The following is a 25,410-nucleotide window of genomic DNA, read 5'->3' on the forward strand; positions in this document are numbered from 1 at the left end:
TACCTACCTACTGATTATTTATTAGTTACTAGGTTTCCGCCCGCGGCTTCGCCCGCGCAGTCAAAGAAAAACCCGCATGGTTCCCGTTCCCGTGGGATTTAAAAAGTAGCCTATGTCCTTTCTCGGGTATCAAAATATCTCCATAACCCAAACAAATGAATTTTTCGCCTGTGATTTTGACCAACGGTCACCACAATTACGAAATACTAGCTGACGTATGCACTGTGTTCTGTGCACAAAAAATATATCTACTTCAACATATGTAGGTATATCACTTTTTGTCGTTATCTACCTACTGTGACTCTACAGCCTATATCCTATAGCCTTCCTCGATAAACGGAAAATCAAGAACAAAAATATTTGTTCAATTCAAACCAGTACTTCCAAACATACCTATACACCTTATACATAACATACCTACATGCAAACAACAGCCAGAATATTAGCAATTAGTATAGATTTTATTCATAAACTAGCTTCCGCCCATGACTTTGTAGGTACGTGCATCCCCGTTTTTCCCCTTTCCCGCAAGAATTTCAGGAAATCCTTTTTTCCGAAAGGATTTCCAAATTCCCGGAAAATATCCGGAAAATGCGTGAAAATGTCCGGAAAAACGTGGAAAATGTCACTTCAAATTTGCGAAGCAATTAAAGCAGAAAACCAAAAAAAGAAAAAGAAAGCTAAAATCTTTCATACATTACTCCTTAGGTTAAGTACTTTCGATATCAGTTTAAAGTTTTTTGTTATCTGTAATACTTACGGAAAAATCGCCTGTGCACACTAAACGATTACACCCTGTATAATAAAGACAGATCTTTAATAACGAAGGCTATTAAATGAAATTATAACTTGTGTTCAACAATAGGCCAAGCTATTAATACGCAATATTCAATTTGCGGAAAATAACTGATGCTATGTACTTTATTCTATCTCGGATAGGTACCTCTGTAAATACCGGACAATAAAAAATATTCTTTCACTTTCAAATAAAATTTATGTATTTTTATGATGTTATCAATATGTGGATATACATTGGAAAATCAATTTATTTTCTTCACGCTCGCCTGTTTGAAGTCCGAGGCCTTCACTCCTGACTACTGAGCCACCACTGCATTTTTATTATGGCAACATTAGAACAATTTATTACGGGCACAATTTAAGTTGTATTGCTAGAATATTTTGTTCTGTTATTAATTAGTAAAACATAACCAAATGAGCCGACAAAATACGCTCTTAATTACTTTAAACTTTTCTTTTTGGAGCCAGTAAACTTGAACTAATCTGTTTCATCTAAGACTTGTTATTCAAATTATTTGAAGGAGGCCTAATAAACTCGCTTCATTCTTCAATATTTTAAAACATGAAGAACGTAGTATTAACTTAGTTTATATCCTACTAATCCTACTCGGTACTGCTACTATAATAATATATCATATCATATCCTAATCCTAACTAATCCATACTAATATGCGAAAGTAACTCTGTCTGTCTGTCTGTTACTCAATCACGCCTTAACTACTGAACCAATTTGCATGAAATTTGGTAGGGAGATATTTTGATACCCGAGAAAGGACATAGGCTACCTTTTATTGCGAAATATGTACCACGGGCGAAGCCGGGACGGACCTCTAGTATTACATATAAATGCGAAAGTTGGTGAGGATGGATGTATGTGTGTTTGTTATTCTTTCACCCAAATACTACTGAACCGATTACAATGATATTTAGCACACATATAGAGGGTAACTTGGATTAACACATAGGATAGGTTTTATCCCGAAAATCCCACGGTACTATGCGGGTTTTTTCTTTGAAAAAGCGGGCGAAGCCGCTGGCGGAAAGTTAGTATTACTTATATAACATCAAATCTTTTTAAATTGCATGTGAATAATATTAAAAATTACAATGATTTAATCGTCTGAATGATAAGTAGATATATATAATTGCCCCTCCGGACCGTTGTGCAGTTTAGACGTGTTTTGCTTCAATCCAAGTTTAATTCGATAATTTATCGTGTTATAAAGTGAATAATTTAATTTTATTATAATTAAATGAACCAGAAATATATAAATCTTCTGAATACATGTGAGTGATCTATTAATATCATAAACCCAGACCCGTACAATATAAAAAGAAGAAATCAGTACACGCTCGTAATTAGTTTGAAAGAAACATTAGAGGTCAACTTATATTGGACGGAAAGCAATTTTGTATGAATCTGTCGATCGCGTCAAGTATAACTTGAACTCCGTCGCTGCTGTTCGACTTACATTGCATAATCTGCTAGCGATTGTCGTTTGACCGTTAAAACTACCCTCTGCTTCTACGTTATACTACAATCATGCCCCTCAAGCGCACTCCCCCCTCCACCCCCGCACCGGCTGTGGAATCGGATGTTAGCGACCAAGCCTACGCGCCCACCAGCGTGCTTACTGTACCGATTATTCAACAAACTTTACACCATTGCTCATCTGAGCCTAGTTTGACAAAAAAAACTAATGTCACTTTCCGTAAAAGGAAGTTCACTGAATGTGACGAAGATAAGCTCGACTGTTTTATGCTTGAAATCAAGCAAATGTTTTTAAATTTTAAAGAGGAGCAAAATAAAAGTTTTGAAAAGTTGTGTGACTCGGTTGAGACTATGCGGACGTCGTTTGAATTCTTAGCGGAAAAATGTGATTCTTTATCCTCTAAAATAAATGATTTGGAATTAGCGCGGGATGCGGACGCTAAATATATTAAAACACTGGAAGACAGGCTAGAGATTTCTGAGCGCGCATCTAGATCAACATGCATTGAAATCAGAAATATCCCGAATTGTACCTCAGAAACAAAATCCTCTCTCCTGGATACATTCTTAAAAACATCTAAATTATTAAATGTTGCTGTACAGCCCCACGAAGTGAAAGACATTTTTAGAATTAAATCCAAGGAGCCCACTTCAAAGACAATTATTGTTGATCTGACTAGCTGTCTGCTAAAAGAAAAAATTATCAGTATGTATCGAAATTTTAATAAAGGACCGTCTAAGCTCTCTACTGAACATCTACATATTAAGGGCCCATCAAAAAATATTTTTATTTCGGAAAATCTTTCGGCCAAAATGAAAAGATTGTTTTTCTTATCGCGTGACCTTGCAAACACACATAATTTTAAGTTTTGTTGGGTGTCGCACGGAAAGATCTTTCTTCGTAAAAAGGAAAACGGGCCATTGATAAGAATTAATACCGAATTGGATATTGCAAAGGTGAAACAGGACACTCAAATATGACTATTAATATGTGTTTCCATAGTGTTTCTTCTTAGTGATATATATTATACAGGGTGTCCCAAAAAGTAGTGATGAACGCAAGTTGGGAGGTAGAGGACCTAGAGGGCTATCCGAATCACCCCCATGTATGTTATGCGATTTTTCGTATTTTCGGAGTTATGACGTTTTCTTCAATTTTTCTGCTATCGCCTAGTACGATGATATTTTCACTCATGGTGACGTGAATTATTGCGCTAGATGCTTAATTTTTTTTGTGTGCTAAGCTGAAAGATAGGTCAATTCAGTATGGTAACATTTATTATCGTTAAATCTTCAAATGGAATAAAAAAAAGAGTTAAATATCAAGAAAGATAAAATTATCCAGTATGTTCAAAACTTCAAGGGCCCATAAAAAAATAAAATCACATGAAAAAAGTTTTCCATTTGGCTTTTAAAAACTTGCTCTATCTATTGGGTAGCTACCCTAAAAATTTCATTTTATTATTCAGAAGGTTTCAATCGAAAAATTGAAATCTAATGTGGTAAGTGCAAATATTTTATTAACATGATGATCATTAAAACTATTAAATAGGTGTTTAATTACCAGAAATTTTTAAAATAACCCAGCTGTGGCTCAATGCAAGTGCGACATCACCTTAAAAAGTTGTCTTTTAAATGTCTGAATGCCCTTTTATCATTTTTAATGGTTTCTTCTGCTACTATGAATTTCGGGGTTATTTCGTCCAAATTGTGGCATTCTTTCAAGTAGCCGAGGTCTTTTTAGTATCCCCATTGAAACAATTCAATGGGGTTTAGGTCGAGGGACCGTGGAGGCCAGGATTTAAGGCAGGCGTCACCGGCGCATGCGCAGGCTGCAACGACCAATCTATCTTTCAGGGTATCTTTGCCCTTTAGCCTGGCCTCCACGGTCCCCGGACATAAACCCTATTAATTTTTTTCCGTGGGGATACTACAAAGACGAGATACTGCCATAATTTGGACGAAATAACCCCGAAATTCATAGTAGCAGAAGAAACCATTAAAAATGATAAAAGGGCATTCAGATATTTAAAAGACAACTTTTTACGGTGATGTCGCACTTGCACTGAGCAACAGCAGGGTAATTTTAAAAATTTCTGGTAATTAAACACCTTGTTATTGGTTTTAATTTGTTTTTATTAATCATCATGTAAATTCAATTTTTTCACTTGCCTCATTTAGATTTGAATTTTTCTATTGAAGCCTTCTGAATAATAAAATGAAATTTTCAGGGTAGCTACCTGATAGATAGAGCAAGTTTTTAAAAGCCAAATAGAAAACTTTTTTTATGTGATTTTATTTTTTTACGGGCCCTTGAAGTGGTGAACATACTCGGTAATTTTATCTTTCTTGGCATTTAATTCTTTTTTTATTCCATTCAAAGTTCTAACTATAGTAAATGTTACCATACAGAATTGGCCTATCTTTCAGCTTAGCACAAAAAAAAATCAAGCATATTCCGCAATAATTGACGTCACCATGAGTGAAAATATCATCGTACTCGGCGATAGCAGAAAAATTGAAAAAAAAACGTCATAACTCCGAAAATACGAAAAATCGCATAACATACATGGGGGTGATTCGGATAGCCCTCTAGGTCCTCTACCTCCCAACTTGCGTTCATCACTACTTTTTGGGACACCCTGTATAAAAAATTTGTTTATCTATTTTACATTTATAATTGTTTCTGATTGTAATAATAAATTTTACATACAATATTTTACACACCTAGCACACACCACATTTACACATATCATACACTTTTCCAAAATATTTACTTCTTTCTCAACTATTCCGGATTTTAGATTTGTTTTCTTTAGTTCTTCATCACAGTTAGTATTCCCTTGTTCTATTCTATCTATAAAATGAATGACTTGAATACTATTAATGACGAAATAGATAATATTTCGGTGTCTGATTCTTATCTTTGCCAACCAGAGGATAGCATTTCTTATGTTAAAAATTTTGGAGACTTTAAAGTCTTACATGTTAATATCCGAAGCATTAGCTGTAATTTCAACCTTTTTCAAACTTTACTGCATAGACTCGGATATCAGCTTGATATTCTTGTTCTATCAGAATGCTGGTTAAGCAAGGCTCCATTCATTCCAATTCTTCCAGGATACGAATACCATCAATCTAATTTTACTACTCAAAATGAAGGCGTGGTCACCTATGTTCGAGCTGGTTTAAGTTGCAAAGTAACCTTACCTCCACTAAATGATGCTAATTGTATTATTTTGGAATTTCCTAATTCTCTTGCTGTAGTAGCGTTATATCGATCACCATCTTTTAGGAACCTTGATCCCTTTATTACGAGTCTAGATAACGTGCTCCTTTCTATCAAATCAAACAAAAGTATTCTGGTCATCGGTGATATCAATATTAATATAATTGCAAATAACGCAGATCCTTCCACCGATGAGTATCTTAATTTATTGGCCTCACACGCTTTATTGCCTGCTCATCTTTTCCCAACTCGCGAAGGCAATTGTCTTGATCATGTAATGCTGCGTACGCCATACAAAGCTACTACTTTAGTCCTTGATGCTACGTTTACTGACCATAACCCGGTTTTATGCTTTATACATGCGGAAATTGCAAAACCATCTAAGAATAATTATTCTGTTCATACTCATATTGATATTCCCTCGGTTGTGAACGTGCTTGAAAATACCGATTTTTCCTCTGTCTTAGATTCTACTGATCCAGATGAGTCAGCAACCAACCTAGTTAACACCTTATCCTCTATAATTACTTCTCATAGCCGCACAATCCCTTGTAGAAAACGCATAATAAAACCCTGGATTACACCCGGTCTTCTGAAATGTATTCGCCACAGAGATAAACTTTATCGCAAATTTAAGAAACACCCAGAAAATATTCTCAACAAATTGATATTCATCCGTTACCGTACTTTCTGTAATAAGCTTTTAAAGAAAATTAAACGAGAATACGAAAAAAGTAGGTTCCAGAAAATCAGAAAGAACCCCAGGGCTGCGTGGAATGTCATAAAGGAAATATCCGGACAAAAAAGAAAGGATTCTAATGCAAGTGATTTATTAAATTCGTGTAGTTGTCCCAGTCTATCCGTCAATTCAGTCAATAATTACTTTGCGAATGTGGGTAAGGATATGGCTCATAATATTATTGAAAATTCTCGATCGGCTACTTCAAATAATTATAATAACCCAAACATCTTTCCACAAATCTCTTTAAATACTCCTGTAAATTCAATGGTACTTCTGAACATTGAAAACGAAGAAATCCTTACAATTATTAACAACCTTAAAGACAAATGTGCAGTTGGCTGGGATGGTATTCCCGCGTCCGTCATAAAATCTGCAAGACAAGTTCTCGCCCCTATTATCTGTTATGTCCTAAACCTCTGCATATCAAAAGGCGTGTTTCCAATTGTTTTTAAAAGAGCTGTTGTCCATCCGATTTATAAGAGTGGAAATAGAGATAGTGTCGCAAATTATCGTCCGATATCTGTGCTTACAGCTTTATCCAAAATCTTTGAAAAAGTCCTAAATAACAGGCTTCTTACATTTCTTAATTCTAATAATGTCTTTTCAAAAAACCAGTTTGGCTTTAGACGGGGCCTATCTACAGAAGATGCATTACTGTCATTAACTAATTGCATTATTAACAATTTTGAGCATCAACTGAAAACTGTAGCTCTCTTTCTGGACCTCTCTAAAGCATTCGACACTGTCTCTATTCCTATTCTTCTATCCAAATTGGAACGTTGTGGTATCAGAGGCTCTGTTCTGGATATATTTAGCAGTTACCTTTCTGACCGTACACAATGTGTCGTTATTAATAACATCAAGAGTGAGTATGTTTCAGTTTCATTCGGCGTTCCTCAAGGCAGTGTCTTAGGACCTACCCTGTTTTTACTCTACATTAATGATTTATGTGACCTCTCTCTCAATAATTGTAAAATAATTTCGTATGCTGACGATACTACTCTGATTCTTTATGCTCAGACATGGAATGAGGTACGTAGTGTTGCTGAAAACGCCTTAAAACTTGTCCAATATTGGCTGCAACAAAATCTTCTTACCCTCAATATTGCGAAAAGTAAATTTATAACTTTTGCGCCCAAAATTTCGTCTATGCCCCCACTAACATTCACCATTTGCGCCCATGACTGTTTCAAAACTGACCCTTTTGTTCAATGTAGTTGTACACATCTGGAGAGAGCCACTAGTTTAAAATATTTGGGAGTTTCAATAGATCCAACATTGTCGTGGAAGCAACAGATCGATACCGTTTGTTCTAAAGTCAGAAAATTAATATATGTTTTCAAATGCCTTAGAGGAGTGATAGACTTCCGTTATTTAAAAACGGTCTATTACGCACTGATTCAGTCTGTTACTTCTTACTGTCTAACCTCCTGGGGAGGTTGTGTTAAATCTCTGATGATTCGCTTGGAACGTGCCCAACGGGCTGTACTTAAGACAATCACCAACAAACCTCTCCGCTTTCCAACTAGCGAATTGTATGCCCTATGCCAAGTGCCGTCGGTACGTCAATTATATATTCTAAAAATTGTTATGAGAAAACACTTGGATACTTCTTATGACCCCAACCTTATAAATTCCAGGCGTAGATATGACAGGGTGTGTACTATTGAACGTCGTAGAACCGCGGTAGCTGGTCGCCACTATCCATTTATTAGTTCCTTAATCTATAATAAACTCAATCAGGTTTTAAATATCTACCCACTCTGTAATTTTAAACTTAAAAATATAGTCCTTGATTGGCTTTTGTCCCGTTCGTATGAAGAAACTGAAGAAATTATTAAATTTACAGTCTAAAACTTGGAAAAACCCATACACACTGGCACATACTCACACACACGCACACTCACATACTCACACACTCAAATACTCATACACTCACGAATACACATCTTCAGTCTCACAAACACACCTGCTGTCTAGAATTTTGTACTACTTTTTTTTTTCTATTTTTAACCGACTTAATTTGCATATTATTGTTAAACTTGTTACATTATTAAGATGGAACTTATTTTATGTATGGAGGTGGGCGTTGGCATCCGTGCCACAGCTCTTATGCTTTTACGGATGTCATCGTAATTTAAGTTTATGTACAATTTGTTATTATGTTCCAAATAAAGAATTTTTGAATTTTTTTTTTTTGAATTATATGAATTTAATTTAGTTGCTTTGCAGTCTAATATACATATACGTATGAATAATATTAACATCTCAAAATATTTCGTACCTAACTAAGTATACAATTACCTATTTACTTTTTGCATGTACATATTACGTAAGTATTCTCGAATATTTTAATAATCATCTCATCACTCGACATACCTTTATCTACCGCTGTTTATCAATCACATCTATACTAAATTAAAATCAATATTTAATTTGAAACTCGTTTAAAAAATACCTATATCTACAATATTATGCATATTTATAGCATATTGCATATATATATTTATAGCATATATATATTTTTATTTTTAATATGAATATATCAATGCTGAATATTTTTCATGTATGTTTTGAATTGTAAAATCTTAAGTTGTTTAAAATTAAAACAACGTATGACTTCCTACAGGAGCACGGGCCAAATTCGTTACATAATTCTGAATTTGTAATTTTCATTTTATTGTTAACATAATTATAAATATGTATGTCCTATTATGACTAAAACATCACCTTTATTAATAGTAGTTCATTTATGAATATTGATTTTTGAAAAAAGTTATAGATGGTCTTAGAAATGTCGATATTAAAATACTGTATCTATATTCTATACGACTAAAAGCACTATTATCATTTATCGATGTTAATAAATAAATAATTAGATCTCTGAAACCTATGGTCTTGTTATTTAGATTTATATGTCTGAAACACATACCCTATTATAAACGTAGATATCTTTTTATACTGGTTTATTACCCACTAGCTTTCCGCCTGCGGCCACAGATTAAGAGAATAGTTACTTCGCTGCGGCTTCGCCCGCTTTGTCTAAAATCTAATACATATATTATATACTAAAAAACTTCCTCTTGAATTACTATCTATTACAAAAACGGCATCAGAATTGGTTGCGTAGTTTTAAAGATTTAAGCATACATAGGGACATAGGGACAGAGATAGCGACTTTGTTTTATACTATGTAGGTAGTGATTTTAAGCTATTAGCTAGATTAAGAGATCATTTATTAAGTACAATATAGTTTACAGGACCTGATTACAAAAGGTAGAGAAATAGAAATTAATGAGAGCGTGTCGAATTTTTTCGTGAAAATGTTTTTCCTTTTGTTCATCGAAGTGGAAAACATGAAATACGATGTGATATACAGCCGGAACTATACATATAAATATATTACCCTTGCTAATAAGCTCTACTCTTAAAGATGATAAAACTATGTAGAAATATAGTATGTACCTACATATTATCTTCCCCCGCTTTTGAAGGTAAGGCCTTATGAACACGTTTAAATGTATAGAAACTAGCTTTCAAAGAAAAACCCGCATAGTTCCCGTTCCCGTGAGATTTCCGGGATAAAACTTATCCTATGTGTTAATCTAAATTACCTTCTATATGTGTGCTAAATTTCATTGTAAGTAATCGGTTCAGTAGTATTTGCGTGAAAGAGTAACAAACACACACATAGGTACACATCCTCACAAACTTTCGCATTTAATTAGTAGGATAGGATTAAGGTATTTTTTTCATAAATTGCGCTAAAATTAAACGCACGAAAAAGCAGTTAAATCGTCTACCTTAATTTAAAAAAAACATTTTAATTACATAAATGAAGGAGAATTATTAATTTAACTTCAGCGCGTACCTGCCTGCTTAGAGATACCTAATACAAAAACTTATTTACCTATATCTGGTTTTGTGCCTTTTTACGTGCCGGGATGGCTAAGCTTTAAACTATAATATAAGAACCCATGTTTTATAAAGATTATGCATATTAATTACCAGCTGTGCCCCGCGGTTTTACCAGCGTTGCTCCGCTCCTGTTGGTCTTAGCGTGATGATGTTGGTCTTAGCCTAATAATAGCCTTCCTCGATAAAGGGGCTATCTAACACAGCTTACAACTCTTACAAAAAGGGTCGTGACAATTTTTCGTAAGAATTTTTTCCGTCTAGCCCCCTTTCACAACGTGCGATAAGGAACTTCGTTCCAAAAGTTCGTTCCAATAATTAATGTATTTAACAAGGATTGGGATATTATGTCAGCTCAAGATGCATCCCGTACTTGGCCAGCGAGGAATATGGTCTGTGCCCGTGCAGCAGCAGTAAGAAAAATATCCGCTGATATAGAGTCGTAGAGCGTGGCTCTAATAATATTAAAGAGATATTATTACCACTGTCAATTGTGTTATTACCGAAGCGTGATAGAGTGTATGTATATTATATTATGTGAATATGTTTGCGCTATTTCTTTACTCTCGTCTTATAAAATCAAATACATAATATATACATAAAATATCAGATCTATTGGTTGATGTTTTATCAAAACTATTGAATAAAGACGATTCAAAAACACAACTAGGATGATTATAAACTTAATTTTCATATATATGTTTTAATTTTTCCTCTTATGTATAAAAATCTAACGTAGAGCTTCCCAAAAACTGGTTGACCAAATTTTATGATTTTTTATGTTTAAGTGGTAGGTTTGAGCATTCAGAAGAGGCCGTACAATTATATTTTTATTTTCATGGTTGTTTCTTGTAGAACTACGGTTTCCGGGTCAACTAGAATTAACTTGTTTTATGTGAAATAATATTATATATTTTGTATACATATAACTATGTATTTTACTTTAGATATATTATTAAAATATGTACTTATATTATCCTTTTCCGGGACACTGTGAAACACGCTCTTGTCTTCAATTTAATTTTGTTTAAGGGCTTGGTCTAGTAGTGCAAACAAATGCATCCTGTCATCCTATATGTAAATAATACAAATGTACTAAGGGAAAGTTGCTCCACTTAATTTTTAAAAATTAAATCATTCGTATGCATAATTTAATATTCGTAATAAGTACCAAAAATGACAATTTGAAACAATTTTCGTGAAAATTACACCGAGTGATTTTTTTTTATCAGAACACAAAATTTGCGAATACTTTCTATTGATATCTTCAACTTCATGTTTATAACTGATCAACTTTTAGAAAGAAATTTGGACGAAATATAAAAAAAAATAAGCTTTCCATACAAAATGCATAACTCTATACATTTTTTTCGACCTAAGTTTCTTAGTGAAAGTTGTTCAGTTTAACTAATAAAACGGATAAACAAATTTTGTATATAATAAAAAAATGTAATGTTTGTTTTAAAAAATTATAAAATAGAAAAATACGCAAATGAAAACAAAAGATATTTATTTCTGACTAGCTTCCGCCCGCGACTCCGTCCGCGCGGATGTCGGTCTTCGCGTCTTCTACAGATTTATTATATTATGTATAATATATAGATTTATATTGATAAACCTAATAAATCTTTTGCTAGCATTCTGATGCTTTATCGGTTGCACTGGATTTATCTCTTTTTTTTTCAATCGCTTGAATAATATAGGATGGTTCCTTGATGGGCATCGAATGCTGAAGTCTCGAATCAATCAATTCTGACAGTAGGCAATTTATGTAAAATCTTGATAATGGTCCATTATTTTATTTTGCCTAAACGTTACATAATTTTTTATATATTCTATTTTTAACGAATGATTCACTCCAGTCCAAACAGCAAATAAGCAGACTTCTGCTTCTGCAACGTTTAGTTGCAACTAAACGTTGCAGAAGCAGAAGTCTGCTTATTTGTATTTCAAAAGTGTTATTTTTTGCATTGTATTTAAAATATTATTTTTTTTATTTTTAACCCCATCTTCCGCATTCATGTCTTTTGCCGGAATCAGACATTTAACTTCTACTAGTCCTATTTTCCCTTTTTGATATGGGAGTGTATAAAGTAAATTTTTTAGATATTTCTCGTTATACTTTTAAAAAGTTATTATTGTCATTTTGCTCATTAGGTAAAGTAATTTCGATATCAGTTTTAAGTTTTTTGATACCTGCAATAATAACGTCATAATCGCTTGCACATACTTAACGATTACACCCTGTATACAATCCACCATCCACATTCTAATGTTTTCCTGTCCTCCTCTCCTTTACGCTGTTCACCGATGATACATTTTAAATGAGTAAATCTGCTACCACTGAAGGATGTTTCATTGTGATCAGCAAATTTTCACCACTGTTGTCGATTATTTGTTTTTCATTTTTAATCAGCAATTGGGAATCATCAGTTTTGTTTTTTGCAGATTGGTGATGTACCCTAACAATACGTCGAAAAGGGAAAGCATCAACGAATTATCGTTTTCGTCCTGTTTTTTTATTCTTCGCGTCTCTGTTACTTGTGTTTGTTTAGTTCTCAACACCCACTGAATTTTCTATGTTATTGTGATCTTCCATTACATCTGAGTTTTGATGATGTGATGATAATCCATTCGTTTTAATATTGGTACTTAGAGTTGGTGGACTAAACTAGAAATGGCGGACTAAATTTGTCAGCGCGTCTGTAAGATCAGAATATAAAACCAACATCCTGTATTTAAGTTACAAAATTAATAATCAAACAACATGCCGCTACGTTGAAAATGACTAGAAGAAAAAATTAAAACACCTCGGCATATAATTTTGGAGTAAACAAATCATTTTCCCCGTATGGGGATTTCCCCGGATGAACTTGGGAAGTTCAAGTTCTCAATACAAGTTTATATTATATTTCGTATTTCTCAAACGAAAAATAAACATTTTTGGAACTTCAAAAAAAAAATATATTATAAGAAAATTTATGAGCTTACTTTAGTTTTAAAGAAATAATAAACAGATGTGACCCTTTACTGACAACCCGTAAAATAAAGAAATTGTTGCCAATCACCTTTGCAATCTATGTATTTGGTTTCATTAACTTTATGTTCGAAGATAATTTTTTTTCTAGTAGTTACACGCGTATTTTTTTCGTTTATTTTCCATATCGTAATCAAATGTTTAAAAATACGAATATTTGCACAAAACTAAGAAAAAAATAATCAATTAACAAAAATATTAAATTTAATGAAGTAGAGCAACTTTCACTTCGGTATGAAGGAAAATCGAGCGTAGAGCACACGTCAGAACGCTCCGGCCCAAGGAGCGCGACTAAAGAAATTCGCTAGGATTTTTCCTAATTATTTTAAATGTTTTTTTAATATTTAAAGAATTATCAAAATTCAAAAAAAATTTTTTTAAAGGATTAATACTCATTGGTCTTCAACCAACTCGAATAAATTAATGGAAAAAATAACTTTTAGCAGTATTTATCAATAGATTTTGTAAGGCAAAAAATGGGAAATTTAATGAATTTATAACGTTCTAATTAAGAAAATCATAAGTTTTTCGGCAATTGTATTCAGCAGTTTTTAATAACGACTATATAAGGATAATAATGCGCTGATCAGATTGTGTAAATTGTAATCGGTTGCAACGTAGTGAGTGCACAAACTTAGCTCGAAATGTCTTTGGGGGAAATAGACTTATCTTGAAGGCCTGATTAAGGTAACATAAAGTAACTTTATAAATGTGAAAAAATTCACGCGCATTGCGTATATAACACTTATTGATAAACAAGAAAAAAAAATTCAGTTTATCATTTCATTAGCCGGGAAAAAATTGTCAAATAACTTGTTGAAAACGCAATTTTGCTAGACTGCAGCCTTAAGTACATTTATTGATTGTATTTTTATACTTATTACAATATTATTTAATAACTTTCTTTTTTCATTATTCTGACGTTTATAATGTGCAATGATATACATATATTATATCTACTCTACCAATATGAGGTCATAACTCATATTGGTAGAGTCATCTTTATAATACAATAATATTTTAAGATTTAAAATATTCATTAAAATTCAAAAAATATGGCCTTGTGTGAGTGAGTACTATTAAAAAAAACAGGAAAATGTTGAATTAGTATATCATACAATTAAATTAGCATCCAAATATATAAAATTTTAAACCTCATTGAGATGTTTAATGTTTTCTATTCATAATTGTGTTTTTAGTAAGAAAAACCGGAGTAATTAAGTTGATTATTCTGAACCTAGAGCAGGATATAAGTTTAAAAACCGGCACAGATAATTATCAAAAATCGAATAAAAAATAAGCCTGCAAATTATGCTTCATGTTTTTAACTTAAAAACAGGGTTGTTTCAAGGAATTTAAATTAAAAAAAAAAAGATTATTATCTCGGTCCGTAAAATATTACATTTTGATTATTTTTTCACTAGTAGGGTACTTCGGTCATTTCTGTGCTTTTCCTAACTTAGATTTCTTATGCTGATCTAAGAAAAAAAATGTGTACGTGTACTAGTGTACACACGTAAGAAGTGAAACTCCTTTATGACCTTATTTTTGAAAAAATAATTTACTACATATATGCAACTTTAAATAAATACGTCGAATCACGCGTGGTAGGGATAAGAAAAAGATGGCGCGTAACGGAAAAATGTCACGCGTAACGAAAAAATGTTACACTAAATTTTTAAAACCCCGATAAAGAGGTTTCACTTCAAAAACTTTAAGGAAACTTTCATTTCCATCCTTTTGAGAGCGACTGTTTAAAATACTTCTAATATCTTATAACCAAAGCACAGATAAATAAATATTATGTAGATACTTTGTCAAAGCTTCGGTGCAATGACAATTTTTTTAATATTTCATGTTAGATATATGAGTGGTAATGAGACAGTGATGATCATAATTGTAATTTTGATAAATGAATAATTTTCAGATAGCTTTTGTTTTCCAATATTACGTTAAAATCCTGTTATGTTAGTAAGTTCTTCGTAATGTAGATTATAGATAAAATCTTATATATAAAAATGAATCGCAAAATGTGTTGGTAAGCGCATAACTCGAGAACGGCTGAACCGATTTCGATAATTCTTTTTTTATTATATTCCTTGAAGTACGAGGATGGTTCTTATGTAGAGAAAACGTAAACATGTACCACGGGCGAAGCCGGGGCGGACCTCTAGTATGAAATAAATTTAATCTCTTTGCGATTTATCACGTTAACGGTTATCGTAATAATTCAAACCTACTGAATCGAACCAATCATAGACGCTGTTACTCAACCATTGCGCTTATGCTATAACATTACTATTTAAAATTACATATTATCTAGGTATCTAATAACTTAGCATACTAACTTATACGATGTTTAATCGTAACTTAAGGAGAATTAAAATTCTGGAACATAACTTACCATTTACTTTTATATTTATCAAATACAGCTTATGCAATTAATAATAAAAATCGTTAATGTAATTTAAAATGTAGAGTAAAATAAATAAATTTAAAAAAAAGCCTTTCTGTTTATTTTCCATAATGTTTATGGTAAACAAAACAGAAGACAGTATTTACACGTCATTTCTTAGACAGTCGGCCCCTCAGCCAGGTCACTTTCTCTTCACAACCTTGATTTCTTACGCCTGCATTGGGTACGATAGCGTGTATACGTAATTTCAATGGTATTTTTGAGTAAGCAATAGGTAAGCAACGCTTTTACTTTTCCCGACACACAAACTTTCGAACGCTCCCTTACCGAGGTAGATTGTAACGAAATTATATAAATACTCTAATAACACGGAAACTTATGTAAACGCATTTCTAAGCTCTACATTGTCTATTGCTATTACACACGATCATAATAATATCATAGCCAGCTTTAACAATTAAAAAAAAGAAACCCTTACCAGGAATTCGAAATCCAAAGTTTAAAAAAAAAAACAAAAAGTCACAGACCACAAACACAAGAATTTGATGACACTGTCACTGTATGGCGCGGAAAATCGCGCGTAAACACAACACTTTCTAATTTAAATTTCGATTCCTGCGTTTTTGTTTTAGGTTTTCGATACGGTATCGACTTCGCCAGTTAGCCACGTACGTCACGGACAGTGGCTTCGCCGGCTGTGAAGTCGGAACGTAGTTTCGACGCGCGTCTTCAACCAATTTCTTGCCGCGCGTAGCCTCACCAACTATTATCCGGCCGGAGGAAATGCAATGCACCGGCCCGCCATTTCCGCAACGAAACGTGCATTTCAAAACGGTTGCATAATACATTAACCAACTAAGTGGACATGTTGAAATATGCTGTCCGTTTTCGCAATTACGACAAACTGCAAAAGATGGGTAAATAAAGTAGGTACCACAAATATTACGTAGTCAGCAGTCAGGTTGTAGGAGCTTCATAAAATTACGACATATTATATTTTTATTGATGTATAAAATTGATCGTGATCGTTATTTCGTGCTCAAATCCAACGAACGTGCAAAATGCAGTTATCATTGACGATATGCACTTTAATTTTTTATCGGTGATTCGATGAAATATAAAATTTTCCACCACGTAGAGTCACGCTCTATCTATGTTTAGTTATTATTTAAATTATTAAAAGCCTACTTTAGCGTCGATATTTAAGCCTTTTTGTTATATAAGTATGTTTTTATAGAATATAATATTATGTAAGTTTATAAAATAATACTTACGACATGTTTGTCATATTTTTGCAAACGGCGAATGGTAAGAAATACGAATTGGTGGGGTCTGCATCGTCCAATTCCTTTTCCATCACATTTTGTTATTATTATTAATAAGAAACTGAAAATGTCTATGTCTCTTTCTACAATTCATTGACTATATGTTAAAGATTAAACTTTACCAGCGCAGCTCCATACAGGGTGTCCCACTATCGGTATACTTAGCGCGAAGCTTTGCGCGAAGGTACTTGTAGTTTTGCATACACTGATATTTTACAACAAAATTACGTCAAAATTTTATTGCTAAATTTTGAACTAAACTAAAATCCATGTTTTCTTCTCTAGCTTCTTGCAGCTGGCCTATACCTCTTCGCTAATGTGAGCTTTTTGTCTATGAAAACATAATCTTAAACGATAGCTCAAGTGCGGGTGGCAAAGTTGGGCGGGTTGCTTGTTAGGGGTGTGTTTTAAGAATTCATCGATTTGAAAAAAAATGCGTCTGGAATTTAATAAGTATTTTTTACGTACTTAGCATATGCAAAACTATAACCTCCTTTGAGCTTAGTATTCTGACGGTGGGACACCCTGTATTATTATAGAGTTACATATTATGTAGCATACGTTTATTTATTTGTATGGTAATATAACTAATTTTATGCATCTGAATTTATTAAGTACGAAGTACAAATAAGTACAAAATAATAACAGCCTTCAAGGAGCATGTTCAGTGTAAACCGCTTTTTATAATATTGTATCCTTTCATAATTCATGGGTGCATGAATGTATCAAATTGCCTATCGTTGACTGTAAGGCGTTTAAATTTAGCATCAAGTACATGAAATTCCAAAAATACTCATTTTTTATAATTGTATTTTGAGTCTCTATAATTTTTTATCAAGTATTATGCGCTGATTTATAAGCTTATCGTGAAGTAATAAATTTAAGTTATGACAAACGACAATAAAATAATTATTACCAAGAATTACACTCGTGATTTTATAAATAAAACCAATTTGTACACAATATCTATATATTTATTCAGTAGGTTGATTATTAGGGGAAATGTAGATGTTCTACGAACCAATAACAGAGATGTTCCAAAACTTCCAATGTGTAGAGTCAAAAAGGAAAACTATATTCACGAAAACCACATTTGCCCACTTTTTCTTTTGACAATTAATTACTTAGAGACTACTAATGTGGTTCTTCTCTCTTTTGCATAATTTAAAGTTCATTTTTCAAAAGCAACTATAAAATAGTTTGGAAAATCCAAAAGTGCACGCCTCATATTTTTTTTAATAATTATTTATTAATTATTATTTTTGTTTATTTAATAACAATTAAACCACATCGAATCAGACCCTGAAAAATGAAAGGGTTCTATTCCTGAGCATATTCAAGCGTAAGAGAAAAAAAAAGACTCGATTAGTAAAGTATTTCGGTCGCTATCGTGTTAACAAGAAAATCCTGCGCACATACAGACACACGGACGTCCAAGACAGAACTTTTTTAAACTGTTTTTTAACTAGTTTAAATAACAAAAATGACATCAAAAATATCATTAATGTTAAAAATAGTGTTTTTTCTTAATAATGTGTGTGTATGTATTATCTTACAAGTGCAATGTATGATACATAAAGACATTTTAAGTTTGAAAAATCAGATGTTTTGCGCGAAGTGACAGTAGTACCCACCTCAACGCTTCGCTTATGAGGCGTGCAATAGAGAGCAGTGAGCTCTAATGCCTACGAAGACCATTTGCTCTACGTTGGCTCTACGCGTTAGATGACAAGGCGCATCAAAATGCATAAAAAATAAGTAGAAAGAAATGGTTTCTTTTTTTTTATTTGGTTAAATGCAGGAAAGTCGTGTTTAAATTACTTTATCTTCTAGCAATACATTTCAAAGAAAACAAAAATGAAGTACATAAGTTTCTGATTATAAATTGTGTAGGTTGATATAATTGTAGAGGTTGACGTTAAAACTTTTGGCTTTATCCTGTCTATACCTGTGTGCTGTACCCTGTGCCTGCACCTGTATTATTAATTATTATACTAGTTATTATATAAATTATTATCTTCTCGCTGTGTCTTCTCGTCAATCTTGTCTCTGTACGCCTCTTCTGGAATAAAAAATCTGTGCTTCTGTGTTACTTCACCTGTCACCATAGACTTAACATAAATGTCACTTAGTTGACAAATGTTAGTTGTCACTTGTCACACAATAATTTTTAGGTTATATTATTTATTAAAGTGGGAATATTTCAATTAATATAATAGTATAAAGTTGATTTCATATCAGAAAATGGCATTATTAAAGAATATATCGATCAGAAGTATAAGTTAGTGCAAATTATTCAAGTAAAAAATGTCTTATTTACTTTTGTTTTCGTAAATATATAATTGTATTTATTTCATTTCAGTATCGAACACTCATCGAATTGTATTGGCAAACATTCGGTCCACATCCACGGCTGCAGTTGACGAAGATGCTCCAGTAGAAATGGAGAATCCGTTTAAAAAAGAAGCCCGACAATGTATTTTGTGCAAGATGAACATAACACCAGATTATAAGAACTACAGGCTCCTTTCTCAGTTCCAAAGCCCATATACTGGCAGGATATACGGAAGACACATAACTGGATTGTGTAAAGCAAAACAAGCTGCCGTGGAAAAAGAAATTCGGAAAGCCCAAAATTGTGCATATATGCCATATTACTACAAAGATAAATCTTTCTTGAAGGACCCCAAGCTGTTTGATCCAGAAAACCCAGTTCGTTCACATAGATTTTAGGATATTATAATGTTGTAGTGTAATGTATATAGCAATAAAGTGTTTGTATTTAGAGTGAGTTGTTTTTATTGAAATAATTTTGTCCTTTGCCTAAGGGGTCGCCTGGTAGAGATCAAGTAGTGATAAGGCCACCCCGTTACACATAATATTATTAAAGCTGTAACTATGAGATTTAGTATTTACTTTTAAATTTTATCAAAATAATATGTGTAAGTGTTAGATAAATATATAATTTATCATAATTTGTAGGTTTCCAGTATAGCTTTATTTTTGAAAAAACTAGGTATCACGCTGGTCTTTGCAAATCTTCTAAATTTATTAATAAATTGTGAATGAGACCATTTTGTAGCAATTTATGTATTGAAATTGTTATACATTTTTTTAAATATTAGGTATAACACCTGCCTATAATGAAAATACATTACCTTATAGTAAACTAGCTTACCGCCCACGGCTTCGCCCGCTGTCTAAAACTTATAAATTATATACTAAAACCTTCCTCTTGAATCACTCTATCTATTAAAAAAAAACCGCATCAAAATCCGATGCGTAGTTTTAAAGATTTAAGCATACGAAGGGACAGAGAAAGCGACTTTGTTTTATACTATGTAGTGATGAAGAAACATGAAATTCATAAAAATATAACAATTTATTTCTTAACATAACATTATGTATTAATACTAGATAAAATTAAGCTTCTATCATCAGGTGTAACAAAACAATCATTTTCTACATCATAACCAACTAAATCTGGTGGTATTTTCAGTGTCTGCAATATTTCAGAGTAATCCATATTCTTTTTATCAGGAAATTTGTTCCGCATCAGATCAAATAGTTCAAAGAGAGCTTCCTGGCACCCCCTTTGCCATTTCTTTATTAAATTTCGTAATTCTTCCGTATCCTCGCTCATCGTTTTAGCAACTAATAAATTCTTCTTCATTTCTATTCTTGCTTTCAATTCATCAATATCCCTTTGTGTTATCGACCCAGTTGATTTAGCTTTCACAGGTTTAATTACTTTGTCATAGGATTTCTTAACCAAAATCGTTCTTTTATTAAAACATTCAAAATCATCATCATCTTCAAATGAGTTTTGGGATGTGTTTATTTCTATAATCTTTGGTTTTAATTTCGGTGTAACTTTATTTTTTATTTTTGTTTTCAGACCCGTAGTTGATGTTTTCTTGTCTTGTAATTTTACAACTTTAGTATCTATAAAATCATTATCTAAGTCCGTGTTGGTTTTTATGTTTTCTTTTTTACTCAATGCACATAGCGGAGTGTCGTCAGAATCAGAATCGAAAAGAGTTTGTGAAATAGAGTTATTAGCGTTACTATTTTGTTGCTCGACCTTATCTAATTTCAACCTTTTAATCATTTTCTTTTGAATTAAAACTACACATTCTTTAGTTAAATTGTTAGGACTTCTTTCCTTTACAGTCTTTTCACATTTAGTGTCCCCATTTTCCTTGCTTTCATTATCAGTTTTAAGAGATTTCTCTTCAATGTTCTTTTCTGCTATTTTTTTAGAAATTAATTTATTTTTTGAATTAATTCTAGACAATTTTGATAAGGGACTAGATTTTTTTATTGTTGAATTATTAGATATTGTTTCAGAATTATCACTTTTAGTTTCTTTTAGCACTGCGTCCACATCTTTAATACTGTCTATGTTCTCAGTTTCCTTAATTTCTTTCATTAATAAAGTCTTGGATTTCTTTTTTGATAACGAAACATTACGTACAGGTGTGTCATTTGTATTGGAAATGCTTAAAGTACTGGATCTTGGTGTAGAATTTATTTCTGTTTCAATCTCTTGAATAGAATCTGATTCTTCACTGTTACATCTCTTTCTTTTTTTATTATCCTTTTCCACTTTAACGTCTGCGCTGCTACTGTTTTCATTAGAAAGTGGAGATATAAATGGGGATGGTCCTCTTTTACCCCACTTTCTTGATAATCCCACTCTCCTACATGGTGTTAGTAGAGATTTACTTATTCCGCCTGGGGTTTTGGGTGAATCAATGCCAATTTTCGATTTAACGCCGCTATTCATATTTGGATCCCTTTTTTGACTTATATAAAATTAATACATCGAATTAGACCTTTATTTTTATTTACGGTGTTCACAAAAAATATGTCATTGTCAATATGAAATATGAACTAAGTATTTCAAATTGACTATCCACCAATCAAATGCTAGTTTTTCCCGCCATAACCTGTGACGATCGGATACTTGTTATGTAATAACTAATTAGTAATGGCAATCATAGTTTGTTTTATGAATAAACTGTTTCTGAAAATTGTGCGAGTTTATCCCCGTTTTCCAATTACAGCACTAGAGCGCATTATGCGGCATAATGCTTAACGTTGAATGTTCCAACTACAGCAACGCTTCGCACAATCGAGCACTAGAAAAAGTAATGCGCGTGAATTGATGCGTGCAATCGATTTATCGTTAGTAATTATTAATTGTTGGAAAAAAATTTAAAGCTTTCGTTTCATTGTAGTTTTTTCAAAAAAATAATCAAAGTTAATTCAAATTGTGTTAAAAAAATAAATATAAGTATGGATGAAGGTACAAACATTGAAAAAAATGTTAATAAAATAACCAAAATCCAAATTACTTAAAATAACCGTAAATATTTTTCAACCAATTATTATGTATACCACTTTATTTACACATTAATGAGGTTATTGCTAACTCTCAGAATATTTTTTTTTTCAACACTGAACTTAGCGCAACCGTTCCAATTAAGCATCAGCATAATTCGGCATTGTGCGGCACTGAGTCGCATTATGCTCTGTAATTGGAAAACAGCCAATTATGTGCACGTGTATAACTTATCATGCTAAGTGCAAATTTTAACCAAGTTTCATATCCACAGACATGTATCAAGATAGACTAAGCGAGTGTATGTACTTCCCGTGTCCAAACTATGTTAATGAAACTTACTTGACGCTGGCCTACACTCAGTCCGCGCTTGCAGTTCGCCAAGGAAAGACGTGAAGCTGAATAAAGTAAAATACCGAATTGCGCCGTTATAAACTGTAGAAACTCCACAGCCGAGTTAGCAGAGATGTTTACTTCCACCGGTAAGTAATTTTCTAATCAGAATATGCACTATTTATTTTAAAATCAAATAAAGAATATCTGTGGAAAACGATCGTGACAAACACGGATACCAAATCATACGAAATGATTCGGAATACATTGCGGCTTTTACTTGGCACGGTAAAGATCGAGTCGTATGATAACAAGCAATGAATAGCGTCTTCTCAATTTCTGTTCTCATTTTTCTGTCCAATTTTGTGGTTAGTGATGTTCATTTGATGCAACAGTTCTCGATTCTAATCGATTTTATAATCGAACGGAAAAATGATAATTTGAAGGAGCAATTTTTCAGAAAAAAAGGCATAGATTTTTTTGTCATTTAATACGACTTGACCTAGAACTTTTAAGTATTTTAATACAAAGCTACTCAAAATAAATATTATGACATGGACGCCATTAGTTAAAGTGTCATCTTGGGAGGTTTTAAGAAAACTCCTTATTGCTTAGACTATGTTTGTTTTTTCAGTTTTCCAAGTAACCCGAACATAAAAGAAAAATGGATTGATGCAACGGGACATAAAGATTGATTGATTAACAGTTTCATTACTTTCTTTCGATGGCCTCTCTAGTACGTAGTACACGGTAACTCAATGGGCATATGTAAGAAAAAGCTAAAACACATTAGTTTACTTGTTAGAATATTAAAAGGTTTATAAATTTATTTTATCATTCCTCTGTCTATGGTAATTATCATTTTTCTGTCTTGAATCGATTTAGTAATCGATTACGATTCATTTATTTAATTACCTCTTAGACATAGATCTAGTTTGATCTGATTTCTTTCGATTTACTTCGATGGGATAGGACGATACTAGAATCGCCACGCGAGTGGCGTCCTAATCGATTTAGCGTAAAATGAAATTCCCATCACTAAAAAGCGCTCGTGACGTCATAACGCGTCAAGGTCAGTACAAAAAATATGACACGCTTGGTTTTCATACAGATCGCGGTACTTGCGTAGTCTATCTATGTCTGTGTTCATATCAATCCGTCATTGACACCGGTTTTAGCACGTTCAATTTTAATCAATGTCATCTGATAGCTGTCTACGTCTGATAGTGACATTGTGAACGTCATAGAAATTCAAATTTCACCCAAATCTACCAATCGAACACAGCTTAAAATACGGAGTACCTACCTACTGTACTGTAAGTACTAAGTTGTAACCTGTCTTCAGTCTTGTAAATTGTCACTTGCTATTTCAAGAAAAAGATCGCGCTCTGCGCCGTTTCCAACTACGAACGAAAAATCGAACTATCGCTATATTTTTATTTTTAAGAATTAATTTGTTGTGTAACATTGTGAAACATTTTAGTATATTTTGTGTGTTTTGAAAACATTACATAATGCCGCTCCTAAGGCTTACGTCTGGCACTTTTGGGCAGCTGCGTACCTTCGCGACGTCATCAGCCCTTGGAAAGAGAGTGAAAACTTTCGCAGTATATCGTTGGAACCCTGATGAGCCCGACAAGAAGCCATATACACAAAATTATGAAGTGGATTTAGATGACTGCGCGCCTATGGTGCTCGATGCTCTTTTGAAGATAAAAAATGAAATAGACCCCACCCTGACCTTTAGGAGGTCTTGCCGCGAGGGAGTGTGTGGCTCATGCGCTATGAACATCGACGGAGTGAACACTCTCGCGTGCATCAGTCATATTGATAAGAATGTGTCAAAGCCCACAAAGATTTATCCTCTCCCGCACATGTATGTGGTTAAGGATCTGGTTCCAGATTTGACTAACTTCTATAAGCAGTACCAGTCGATAGAGCCTTGGCTCCAGCGTGACAAGGAGGCTGTGAAAGGTAAGGAGACCCAGTTGCTCCAGGACGTAGAAGACAGAGCTAAACTGGACGGTCTGTACGAGTGTGTGCTCTGTGCATGCTGTTCAACCAGTTGCCCTTCATATTGGTGGAACGGCGATAAGTACTTGGGCCCTGCAGTCCTCATGCAGGCATATAGATGGATCATTGATTCCCGTGATGACGCAACAGGTAAACGTCTTTCAAAATTGAAGGACACATACTCTGTGTACCGTTGCCACACAATCATGAACTGCACAAGGACTTGCCCGAAAGGATTGAACCCAGGACGTGCTATTGCCCAGATCAAGACATTGTTATCAGGCATGGTCAAGAAACAGGCTCCGATTATGGACCCGGCAGGTTTAGAAAAACAGGCAGCACACAACTAATTTTCAGATAAACTAGATAATTAACTTAAAATCCTTTTGTTTCAAATTGACAATAAGATAATGCAGATAAGAGTAATTTATTATCATTTATTTATTATCCGTTGATCTTGACTGAATCTATGGATGGAAAAATTTAGTATTGACCTAGCTTAACCTTCAACTTTATCAGTAATAAATTCTTGACCTGCTGTATGCTCTTATTTTATCAAATATTTGTATCGATATATTTATAAAGGATGATATATTGTCAAAGTATTAAAATGTATTATCGTGCCACAAATCTAAATTATACTCATTTTAAAGTATTATAACATTCTGAATTAAATTATTGTCATGTAGCTTGTATATGTTTAGTTTATTGAATAAAGATAACTTTCAAACACTATCGTGGTTTTATTCCATAGCACTGCAAA

The 25,410-nt window shown here is 33.1% G+C and overlaps 4 protein-coding genes across 4 annotated transcripts in view; 2 read left to right on the plus strand and 2 right to left on the minus strand.

Moving 5' to 3' along the window:
* The window catches only part of snu (ABC-type transporter snustorr), a 104,829-nt gene extending 88,455 nt beyond the window's left edge, over positions 1 to 16,374 (minus strand). The window contains exon 1 of the mRNA XM_089709865.1: positions 16,108 to 16,374. The gene's annotated coding sequence lies outside the window, so the exon portion shown is untranslated. The remainder of the gene's footprint in view (positions 1 to 16,107) is intronic.
* A 2,722-nt stretch (positions 16,375 to 19,096) lies between these two features.
* mRpS18C (mitochondrial ribosomal protein S18C) lies at positions 19,097 to 19,741 on the plus strand. Its single transcript, XM_089709938.1, has 2 exons — positions 19,097 to 19,235; positions 19,317 to 19,741. Exons 1-2 carry the CDS (start codon positions 19,199 to 19,201, stop codon positions 19,685 to 19,687), a joined length of 408 nt encoding a protein of 135 aa, XP_089566064.1. The 5' UTR covers positions 19,097 to 19,198; the 3' UTR covers positions 19,688 to 19,741.
* Positions 19,742 to 20,317: 576 nt separating this feature from the next.
* On the minus strand, positions 20,318 to 21,912 carry LOC149478163 (uncharacterized). Its single transcript, XM_089709948.1, has one exon. The coding sequence runs from the start codon at positions 21,741 to 21,743 to the stop codon at positions 20,355 to 20,357; it is 1,389 nt and encodes a 462-aa protein (XP_089566074.1). The 5' UTR covers positions 21,744 to 21,912; the 3' UTR covers positions 20,318 to 20,354.
* A 1,897-nt stretch (positions 21,913 to 23,809) lies between these two features.
* On the plus strand, positions 23,810 to 25,379 carry SdhB (Succinate dehydrogenase, subunit B (iron-sulfur)). The gene has a single exon (XM_089709907.1). It carries the CDS (start codon positions 24,149 to 24,151, stop codon positions 24,995 to 24,997), a length of 849 nt encoding a protein of 282 aa, XP_089566033.1. The 5' UTR covers positions 23,810 to 24,148; the 3' UTR covers positions 24,998 to 25,379.
* The last annotated feature ends 31 nt before the right edge of the window (positions 25,380 to 25,410 follow it).

The sequence above is a fragment of the Colias philodice genome, chromosome 23, assembly GCF_061535455.1.
Source record: "Colias philodice isolate Cphi_HAF_F1 chromosome 23, ilColPhil1 Martin Lab GWU primary, whole genome shotgun sequence".
Classification (NCBI taxonomy): domain Eukaryota; kingdom Metazoa; phylum Arthropoda; class Insecta; order Lepidoptera; family Pieridae; genus Colias; species Colias philodice.